At 34.2% G+C, this 12,114-nt stretch overlaps 1 protein-coding gene across 4 annotated transcripts in view; it reads right to left on the minus strand.

The window, feature by feature from the left end:
• Positions 1 to 560: 560 nt before the first annotated feature.
• Positions 561 to 12,114, minus strand: part of LOC128235009 (protein C-ets-1-like) — a 45,179-nt gene continuing 33,625 nt past the window's right edge. For 2 of the 4 annotated variants that reach the window (XM_052949681.1, XM_052949684.1), the window contains 7 exons: positions 9,904 to 10,032; positions 7,797 to 7,997; positions 6,055 to 6,162; positions 5,717 to 5,791; positions 5,204 to 5,401; positions 4,315 to 4,620; positions 561 to 3,974 (listed from right to left, as the gene is read on the minus strand). In XM_052949681.1, the coding sequence (XP_052805641.1) occupies positions 3,631 to 3,974; positions 4,315 to 4,620; positions 5,204 to 5,401; positions 5,717 to 5,791; positions 6,055 to 6,162; positions 7,797 to 7,997; positions 9,904 to 10,032 (1,361 nt within the window). In that variant the 3' untranslated portion in view covers positions 561 to 3,630. The remainder of the gene's footprint in view (positions 3,975 to 4,314; positions 4,621 to 5,203; positions 5,402 to 5,716; positions 5,792 to 6,054; positions 6,163 to 7,796; positions 7,998 to 9,903; positions 10,033 to 12,114) is intronic. The other 2 variants (XM_052949682.1, XM_052949683.1) reach the window with 2 other exon arrangements.

A 12,114-nucleotide genomic window follows, 5' to 3' on the forward strand; every position in this document is an offset into this window, starting at 1 on the left:
ACCACCAAGTCTTTGACGACAATACCACCAAGGCTTTGATGACAATACCACCAAGGCTTTGACAACAATACAACCAAGGCTTTGAAGATAATACCACCAAGGCTTTGACAACAATACCACCAAGGCTTTGATAAGAATTCCACCAAGGCTTTGACGACAATACCACCAAGGCTTTGACAACAATACCACAAAGGCTTTGATGACAATACCCCCAAGGCTTTGACATCGACAATACCACCATGGGTTTGACGACAATACTACCAAGGCTTCGACGACAATACCACCAAGGCTTTGACATCGACAATACCACCAAGGCTATGACGACAATACCACTAAGGCTATGACAACGACAATACCACCAAGGCTTTGAAATCGACAATACCACCAATGCTATGACGACAATACCTTCAAGGCTATGACGACAGCGCCACCAAGGCTATGACAACGAAAATGCCTCAACTCTCCTTTCTTGGAAAAAACACTAGCTACGAATGAACAAAAAGATTACATTTTCTTTGGTAAAATAGGCATACAAGTACATGTCAACAACAACACTGATATGGTATTTTCCGTTTTATTTATTCATCTTCATTTTGTACAGGAAATCAGTAAACCCCAAATGGTAAGCTGATTTAACATGTCAATATAACTGCTGTCAGAATTATTCAATATGCAACAAAAATATAAAACAACAATAAAGTAAAAACGTGTTTATAACTGTTAATATCTTGAAATATTGCAGAATATTTGTTCTGAACACATAACTAAAGGAACGATTCTATCAGGTGTCTAAAAACTGTGATTTCCCTGCAAATGTTCGTGTAAATAAATAGTCTCAATTTTTTTTTAATAAAGATTTTACCCAATGCTCTCAATAATAATTTGACCGAAGCCAAAAACAATATTGATGCAGAAACTGTAATTTGTTCATTGACACACTTATTACAATATTTTAATATATGTGACACAACATGAGATTTTGGGCCCAAATGAGGTATCTTGGCGAAAGTGAGTTATTTTCATATTCACAAAGCTTATTCTTTTCCCAACCCAAATTATTTATTTATTTTGAGAATATCATGCATATCTTACCTGACACTTCAGCAAAAGACAAAAAATGCTTTAAAAAAAAAAATATTGGAAAAAAAAGTTAATTGCGTGACGTCAATTTTGAAAACGAGGTTACCTCATTTGGACCCAAAATCACAGAGTGCGTCACATATAGTTTTTATTAGTTTGATATATTTATGTTTTACAGCAATAAACACTATTATTCGAAGATAATTATTTTTGTGGACTAGACAATAATTTGAGTGTAGATGATTAGTTTTTTTACAAATGAAAGGAGGAAAATATGAACTGCTGACTTAGCTACAAGAATGCTGATTGATTTTTTTTCAATTATTTTTATCAAAGTTGTTCCTCATTTGTTTGAAATTTAAATGTTATTCAATACTATTTGCAAATATGGTCAATTTTTCATTTACTGATAACCAAAGTCCAAGATTATTTTTTGAATTTAATTTCAAACTTTATTAAGAATTTGAAGTACATGTCATATTTGCCTAGTGACTTAATTTTCCTACATCTATAATAAAAGGAAATAAAAAATTAATCTGCTTACATGTAGCATAAGACGATTAAAGTTCCAATAAAACAAATAAATGAAATTAATGAACACATACATGGTATAGAAACAATGTTAACACACTTATCAACAATAAACATAAGAAAACTCTGAACAATGAACACATTTAAATGAGTAGAAGGTAACAGTTTCAACTCTGATTATATCTGAAAACACTCAAAAAAGTATGGCAAAATAAAGAAAATATAGAAATAAAATAAAGGAAAAGAACCAACATACAAAGATCTGACCATTTTGAACACAATCGGATAGGTAGAGATTCCTTCTAAGAATACCTGAATGATCTCAAGTCAAATATAAAATATTTAATAAAAATGCATAGTTAAAGACAAATGTAATTCTATTTCACAAAGACTTGGCCAAAATTTGGTATTAATTATTGATTCAGCTCTTTCATCAGATTTGATTTCCATTACACATATTGAAACACAATTATAGCGTTGGATGAATGAAGACAGTCCTGTAAAATATGAACTTAATAATATACCAATAATTACTGTAAGTTGAATTGGTATTAGTACATTTAGCAAGTAAAATATAATAATATTAGCTATTTACAAACATAAGTCGGAATAAATTATACACAAAATGCATAAGTTATAGATGGGTAAAAGCACTATTCAACCATTGTAGTAAGGCGACGCCATTTTCAGACAATATCACAAAAAGCAAGTTGTTTTCACTGGAATATTTTTTATAAGCTTCTGAACAAAAGTCATGTTGACAGAAGTATGAACTCACTGCTGAGTATTTGACTTTTTAAGAGCACTTCCATTCATTAATAAGGCACGTTTTAATCCACAAGTCATACTGAAAAACAATTAAAGAAATTCCTCAAAACTGCATGAATATTTTTGCCTACTATGCAGTTTTTTTAAGGCACAAAAGCACACTTTTTGGAGAAAAAAATCCACTTGGTATGTACAAAAAAATACAATTATTCTATTGAACCATCAGAAGATTCACTTCACATTAAAATAAAATGGAAACAATTAAATAAGTCAACTTTACATTTTGCCAAAACTATTTTGGAACACATGAGGCACTAGGAAAATCTAGTCCAAATCTTGAAATGTTTTCTACAAGTAAGGGTAGGCTATATATAGTGACACTGGAGCTGACCTCGGACAAGCTATTTCCTGATGAATATTAAATGAGATATACATCAAGTTACATTTCCTTTTGGAATTATCTTACCATTCATATTAGAGAAAGGTCTACAGGATGAATGAATGGCAATTGTTTGTACCCTATGAAAAAGCGTGTATTTCCGTTCAACCTATCTGGTGTATAAAAATTTAATGCTTTACAATATAAAAATACCAAAAAACCCTGAATTTTTAGTACGACCTTCACAACTGCAAAAACTATCAAAATCTTCATGCATCTGTCTTGTTTAGCCCCTTTTTTTGTTCTGCTTTAACACAGAAACTTTTCGGATTTTTCTCATAGCCTTGCATCATCTTTTTCGATTTTTTTTTTCTCCAGCTTTTGTTTTATAGAAATCAGTGCATATGAAAGCCATAAATAATAATGGCTTATGATACAACCATAACTTTTCCATAATATAATACACACATAGGTAAGGTAGAAAAATATGATATATTCTTCACATTATGTACAGACATATTTGGAGTATCACAAATACAGTGCTATATGATTATATCTAGACACAATACTTGATATCTCTTAATACACAGGTGGTCACAAACAGTTCACAAACTTGGCCTGTATTTTATACAAGGCACTCAAACAGCTGAGGCAAAACGCTACTTGAAAAGTCAGATGAAAAACTTTTCTCAGCACACAGTATCTGAACCATTTTTGGTTTTACAAACGTTTAGCCGTTAATTCTCGCTAAAACCTTTCCAATCTCAACACCAACACCTGTGCATTCAACTACCTATGGTGCGAATGTTCCTAAATACTTGTTGTCACCAACACAATTGAATATTTAACAAGCTTCTCACGACACAGATTGCTCACTCATCATCTTTGTCCTTCTGAGGCTTTATATCACAGGCATCCCATAATTCCTCTGGGGTGTAGCCTAGGAGACTCTGGAGATCGCACACAAACCGGTACACATAGCGTTTTCCTGCCGTCTTGTGTATAATGTTTTTATCATAGTAATATCTGAGACCTCGACTAAGTTTTTCATAGTTCATTTTTGGCTTGTTTTTACGGATTCCCCATCGGCGCGCGACCTCATCTGGATCGGAGAGTTTGAATTCCCAGCCGTCACCCGACCAGCTGATAAAGTGTTGGCACGTTTTGTCCGTTAACTGTTCAAGCAGGAACTGCCACAGCTGAATAGGGCCGCTGCCTGAAAACATACAATAAACAATGCATTAATTATCATTTTTAATACTTGCTTTCTCACATTTGTTTACTTATACAGAAACAAGATGTATGAAATGAATGAATTCCTAATATATTGGTATATATGTCATAGGATGATGTTTAAGAATAAATAATTAAGTCTAACTATATAACTACATAATTTTTACTTAAAGCCAGAAATGGTGACTTTTTCAACAAGACCTTATAACTTTTTATTTATGCTGTACTAATTAATATCTCGATTGTATCAGCATTTTAAATTTTATTAATAAAATGTTGCATAATTTAATAATTGTTGGCATAAAATGATGAAATTTATTTACATTTGAATATGTTCGTGGACCTACCAGAGTAGCCCGCCAGGGCGGCAGCTTGGATCATGGGTTTACCCTCAACGGGTGACCCTAGCTCCCCGATGTTCTGTAGTGGGTGGTAACCATGACGCAGCATACCAGGGCGTTCGGTGGGCGACCAGGTGCCCGCCATGTCCCGACAGCCCGGATACTCGGCTTGTGACCACGGTAACTCCATCTTAACATTGGGAACCATCTGTGAGAACTGGTGGTGCGGGTCGAAGAATGACTCCATGTGTGGCTGGGAATGTGCTTCCTGTGGCAGGAACTGCTGGCCTGTCAAGTGATAGAGACAATAGTAAATTACAAATGTTTTGTTAATATACTGATATAATCATATACACTCTGCATATATGGCTACAATAGTGAGAGCTAGTATATGAGTTTTTGGTATGATTAATTAATTGATTCTCTAAATAAGAATGTAAATGTACTACATAATTGTTTATGAAAAGAACAAAAGTCCCTTGTTCAAAAAAGGAAACACAAAATCATATTATCAGAAACTAAGTTGCAAAAACTAGAGAAGCATCTCATTGAATTAATAAATCACTAGCGTATTAACCTACAGTATTGCACTGATCTGCCTGTTTAAATATTTAATATTGAAATTATTTTATCACCGTCTGTTTCACGTCAGACAGTTGGAACTTACATCTGACATGTGTCATATGCTTTATTGCCATGCAAATATCAGTCTCTAGACATGAACGGACAGCTAGAACAGGCTACACTTTCTGTACTGTAAGTGATGCACGAACAATTGTCTGTGGGTCAAAATGCAAATATTCTGAATAACTTAACTAGGTTGAACACTTAATTAATGCATTCCTAATTAATGCACTTCACTTGTTCTCACCTCTACACATGTTGTTGGTCTTCATCGGTGGAGGTCGGTACTTCTGTTCTGGCATGGTGTAGAACTCTGTGGGGCTGTGGTCGCCATAGAAACCCCCATGCTGGATCTCCTCCAGACTGTGGTACGTGTCCTCGTACGTGGGTGAGAGGTCGTTCAATGCCTGGATGGACTCCGACATCTGGAACTGTTGTCCTTGACCTGCAAACATATAATTCAAGGGTTCAATTTTAACCTTTTTAAAAACAAATGTGTTACTAGGAGCCAAAAAAAAAAAGACACTTAAAATATGAAAAAAATAATTTATAAACATTTTCCTGTATGAATTATACATCTTGCGCCATTGTAGAGAAAAGTTTGAACATTGTTTCATGACATTTACACAATCACTGCTTTCTATGTCATTGAGAAAGTATCCTTCAACAGTACTTGATCTGTAATTGAAATTGGTATACTATTGTAAGTGAACTTGCTCTGTAGTAATATTAAGTAGAACGTAGATATTCGTGGACTTACATTTGTTCTCAGAGAATGGAGGCTGGGAGTTGGTCTGTACAGGAGGAGAAAGCTGTTCTGGAGAGCTGGTGTAACCTAAGCAACGAAACAACATGAGGGTACACAACACTGATTTATACCACATGGCTACATAACACTTTTCACTCAATATCATTAATTTTGGTTTAAGGAAAAGATAAATATTTTTGCAAATATAGTACAGAAACATAAATTAACACACAGAACTTTTACAACAATGACATGCAAAATTATTTGTGAAAACTAGAAATATTCTTTGATATGTATATTATTAAAGAGTTACATTTCATGCAAAATAAAAAAATATAATACTGTAATACCTTGGTTAAAAACCTGCTGGTCTTCATGACCACTAAATTCAGGCATGCAGACAGGTTCGCTATACGTGGGTGGGGCATTTACGAGAGAGCTGCGATCTTGGACCACCTCTATAATACAACAATGACAAATGTGTGAATATAGAACACAACATAACAACACTGTGCAACACAATAATAATGCAGCATTTACAGACCAGGAACCATTTCATGCTTCATATGTTTCATACTTTTACTTAATTATTCCAATTACATGTACTTCTTGATCAGGCACAAGAATGTTTTCCCGGTCTGAAGAATGACCAATTACCATAAATCACTGACAATAATGCTAACATCATGCATGCTTACAATATATAAATTCTGCACTTAATTTTTAAAAAATCCAGTGGCGTTGTCTTTATAGACTTTATGTAATATCTTACAGTTCTTTTTATAAATAATCTATAAATTATCATTTGAGAGAACATTATGGATATTTGTTCTCGCATTGAGCAAGATTATTTCATTTTATAAATCTGACTTGCCAAAAAGTGACAGTAAAATGCCAACAAATCATTCATTTTCTAACACTTTTGCACTGTAAGCTTCCAGAATATACTTCTAGGTTCCTGATTCTGGATTTCACCACCATAAGATTTACTGTTACCACAATTTCAGCGCAGTGACACTGTACTGGTAAAACAAGACAAGTGTTTTTCTCAATTAACATTGTCAAGTCTGTTTCGTAGAGATGTGCAGCCAAATGTGGTCTGTCAAGAAGGGGATAAAAGAATGAAGGGGTTTTACTAAGTAGCAAGATGGAAGCCAAAGTTGACAAGCAATCCTCACTGAGAGGGTACACTATCTTATTTGACTGGCTTTTGAAGCCCGGCACTTATGCTTGTGCAAATTTATTTGATGTCTTATATGATTTGTCAGTTTGTTTCAGGTATGAACATTTAGAAAGATTTAAATCATTTGTGCATCAGCTAAACCCCTTTGTCCCAAGCCTATAATGTTAGTTTATGTAATTTTGAGTTGTGATATAAATGCTTGTTTTTGCCATAAAAATGAAACTAAGTAAATTATCCATGACAAGAGACATTCCCAGAATTGTAATAACAAGTGTATGCTGCGCTGGAGTGCTAACTGTTGTCTAACTTATTGTAGTAGTCCTTAGAAACGACATTTTCATAGGTTATTTAAGAACTGTGTAAGACTTTATGAGGTTTGTAAGAAGTCTAGCTTGTAAGAATCTATTTATCTGTATATTTATTATGTGGTAGTTTACTTCACCAATTACTAAATACACTTCGGTGTGACAATTACAAGAGGCTAAGAGAATTATTTACTGCTTCTTCTTTATCTACTTTTTTGTATTCCTTTTGTTTTATAGCGTACTAAATATGACATTTGTTTGTAATTTTGCTAACTCAAATGTAGCAATATATCAACAGAATGTTCTCTTAAACTTCTGACTTTATTTGCGTCAGTTACATTTTCATAATGTTTCGAAAAGGAAAAACCTGCACATGCAAAACAGCAATCAAGCTATGGAGACTATTTACTCCTTTATGTAAAACATACAGCACTTCTATAGACATAAAAACAGAACAACACTTAATGAAATGCATTGAATGCACTAAGTTGTAGGGACTTCTTTCCTTCAAAGTAAAAACTATCCCATTACAAGGAACAACAAAACAGTACAAAACAGTACAACACTGAATGTGACAGAGATAAAACACACAAAGCCCATGTACCTTTCTGCAAAATGTCAAGATGTTCCCACAAGATGTCGCCCATATATGGCGGCGCGAGCTTCAAGAACTTTTCTTTCTCCATCTTGCAGAGCTCGGAACCGCACATCGCAAAGTTAGCCACGTTAACTCCCTCCAGCGTGAACTCGTGTATCGCCCAGTTCAACCACTGTGACACCTGACCCTCGTTCCACTGCATAGGGTCTGCAAGATCGCCAAGAATATTTTGTAAGTATATTTTAATCAATTTTTGAAATATGCATTTATGAAGACAGTTCCTACAATTTGATTTAACTCCTGATCTATTCCATTACAGAGTACCAGTGATCTCCATTAAATTGCACACATCATTTAGTTTCACTTTGATACAGTTTCATATCATTTTCTTTTGACAATTAGCTTTATCTTCTTTTTTTCTTTACATTTTAATATGGAAAAAGACTTGACTTTTCTATTTTATTATTCTTTTTTAGTCTTGTAAAATAACCTTTATATTTTACTTATGCCAAAAATGTAATATAACTGTGCAATTTTGCATACCACTTTCAACAGAGAGTTTTCAAAACTTTATTTTATTCAATATAAACAACAAACTTCTACCCCAAGGTGACAATTGACTCAAAAAAGCATTATTTTTGTAAAATATATCTCATGTTAGAACAACAGGAAATATTCATTTCAGGGTGATCCCTACATCTGAAGTATCTGATGTATCACTTTTTGAAAGTATATTAATGAAATTGAGAATAAAGTATTACACTAAATCTTATAACAAATTATCATAAATACCTAATTCAAATTTTACACAAAAGTTGAACTCCTTAAAACATAATCCTGTGAGTGATTTAAGCAGAATGTCCTAAAAATGGATCTTGGAGAGTATTTGAAGCATCCCCGACAACCATTATGATACTAAATCACGCCCATTTGAATTATTTAATCAGTATTTTGTGCCGTAAAATAACTCATTCCTAATCATATCATCAGCATTGTATCCTCAATATCACGAATAACCCCAGAGGAAAACTGCTGTTTTTACGACATATTGTAACTATACACTCCCAATTTAGTAACCACAAGATAGTCTTCTGGAGCTCTAAACAAATTATTATTTCCAACCATTATGTCATCAATTTGAAAGGCAGGAACCTGAATCAATCAAACTTAATTGGGGATCTCAAATATTTCGCAATTAATCATAGCCCATCATCTTTACGATTTAAACCCAGTAGAGACTAAAAGATACCCACAGTGGGATAAAGTGAAACTTTCCGCATTTTAATTAGACAAAAAGCACAGCCAGTAACGGTATCATTTGTGGGTTCCAATCAACATGATTTCATAACCATAAAAGCCGCTCTTACCGGCAGAATTGCAACATTACACCAGGAACAAACATGAGAAAATTAAAACAATTCCCAAGAGAGTTATTGACAAATAATAAATACCTGAGTAAAGAATAAAATGAACAAGAAAACATTACAAACATTCTGTGGTTTTTGTTTGTAATAATAGAAGTACACAGTGGTATGAAAATGCAACTCAGCTATCATATGTGAAGAATTAATTTGATGGGAAAATCAGGTCCAACACATGTTTACGGCATTAAGGCCATCGTTTCCCAACAGAAAATCAACTTCTATGTTAATAATTGGCCAACGTTTATCTCTCCCTGGTCTGTATTAAAAAGGTTAAATCAGTATTTGTGAAATGTTAAAGTAGAAATTAGCATAATGATCGTAATTATTTCTTCTATCATTTTTGTATCTGTGAATGATGGGCAGTGTTTACTGTGTTTATAACAAACAGGCACGTTAACATAACGAATCTATCTGAGCATTGGTCGCTGCACTTTTATACATTACAAATATTTCTAATTTCAAATAACGGTTGATATTTTTCCAAGATGTTACATTTAGGCCATGATTTTTACAAATAAAATATGAGAGAGAACTTGTTGTTGATTTATGTAAATGAAACGTTTTACATGTAAATTATAAAATATTCACAGATAATAAGTTTTACACTTGGAGATGGGAAAGGCAAATATACATGACTCCTAAATGAGTCTATTTGAGTTCACTGATCATCTAAGTACTCTGAAACCTACCTCTGGGTATGTTGAGTCTGTGTTGGTCCTTCTCAAAGCTCTTAAAGCTCTCCAGTAGCGCCTGTGACATTTTCTGGGTCGTTCCTGGTGTGAGAGGGGGCACCTGCGCTGTTGTCGCTGCTGACACATCTGGAAATACACAAACACACAGCATGGTTAATCAAATGTTGCATATTTGTCTTTATTTAATTTAAAACCTCATTAAGAACACTAACACTGCAGCCCTATAGCTGGTGGCACCTCTGAAGAAAATGTACACATGCATTAATGCTGTACTGTAACAAGGCTACTGATGTAGTTTCTGTGAACTCAATGAAGTCTTTGAAGCCCATGAAAAAATCTGTTAAACTTGTCAACTCCAAATAAGTTAGAACCAAACGTTAAACAAAAGGCCATAAATATTTCTGCATCCTGAATTCTAATCTATTGAAATTTAATCACAAAAACATCAGTTATATTGCAGCTGGCTGAAAACAAATTGGCAAATGAAAAGGTCTTAAATCTACTAATTACAAATACAAAGATTCGTACCACCAAAAAGTATATCATAGAGACAGAATTGTGGTAAGGGCGGAGGTATGCTGGGAAGTCTGACGTGTGCTGGCAAGCTGCTTGCCTCGCGTCGAGCCCTGGCTGCTTTGGCAAGTCTTCGTGGGGATGTTCTGAGGGTCCTCATAGGGACTGGTTGCTCTCTGGCAGGTTGTGGGTGCCTTCTAAGGTCCAACCCTTGTACGTGGTACTGCATCATAGCCCTCTTGTTCTGCTGAGCCCACATCATATCATCGTCAGGGCCCCGTTTCCTCTTGGCAACTCGCATTGGCAAAACTGCCTCACAGTCTACATTTAGTTTGAATGTCAGTCTCCCCTCGGGTGGGCCGTAGTGAGTGGGCATCATCATTGGCCCCGGCTTAGTGTCGGGCTCAAACTCCAGCATGGTAACTGCGTGGGGCTTCACATCTTGTCTCTGCGCCAGCATGCATGAGGGCATGGTATTGCCATGGTAACCTGGCTCTGGGTACCTCGCAAGCTTAGGGGTGACGGGCTTGGGCTGCTGCACATACTCCTGAGGGTCTTCCAGGAACACCATGGTAGCACTTGAGAAGTTTTACTTATAACACTCTATTGCTTTATACTTAAATAAGTCACAACCTCATTACCATAAGTCACTTTCCAATCTCATCACTCTACCAACTGTACTAAAGACAAATCCCAGTTTCTCACAAATGTATTTAATATGAAAATATACAGATAACAAATAGTCACTTATATCCAAATAACACAGTATCTATGAATTTCAACACTTTGTAGTGAAGAGCAACACTAATTTTGATAAGATGTAACTCAATGGTGAAACACCACAAGATATCATGAGAATGTGAAATTCACAGTGGAAGTCTTACATTATATGTTCCAACTTTAAAACTAATCCTAATCATTGAGTGGAATTTTGAGTAAGGATTAAGTGCTGGACAATGCATCAATCCTGGTGGTGTTAATTGTGACAGTATTGGAGATGGAAAGAGGTGTCTTGTTGATCTAAGAGATGTCTCTGTACCATCAAAACCAGAACAAAGCCCCATAGGCCATTACAGGCAATTAAATCCCCTCTAATTACAACACATTACAATGCTTTGATAGCTATATTACAAGTATTGTTGAAACTGTTAAGTGGTTATTATTGCTAATTAATACATAATTGGACTTGTGTGTGAAAAACTGGCCTTTTTACTTTGCCTCCTTTTGAAAGTAATATTTTAGCTCAAACATTAATGTTTACAAAATATAGCATATATTTATACAAGCATTAAAACATAATTTATGAACATAATATACCCACTTTATTTGTTAAAAAATCCCAACAATATAAAAGTAAATCTTATAAAAGTCTTATATTAGTGTATGAATGTTTTAAGACATATAGTATATATATTTCTAAATTAGAATTCTTAAACATAGATATATAGTTCCAGTAGACTTATAATACACAAAAAAGAAGCATTCAAGTTGATTGTGGTAATCTTTTTATTTTTAAGGTTGAAACTAAGTTCATCATGCAAATAAAAAGATATTTATTATATGTGTTTTTTTCTAATTGAATAGAAGGAATGATATTTTAATGACTTTTCTACAAAGACTAGACTGAGTAATATTAATTTGTTTGTACTTAGGTCCATGTCACACAAATTCTGGATAAATAATTCAGTTATATGA

Source organism: Mya arenaria, chromosome 5, assembly GCF_026914265.1.
Source record: "Mya arenaria isolate MELC-2E11 chromosome 5, ASM2691426v1".
Lineage (NCBI taxonomy): Eukaryota > Metazoa > Mollusca > Bivalvia > Myida > Myidae > Mya > Mya arenaria.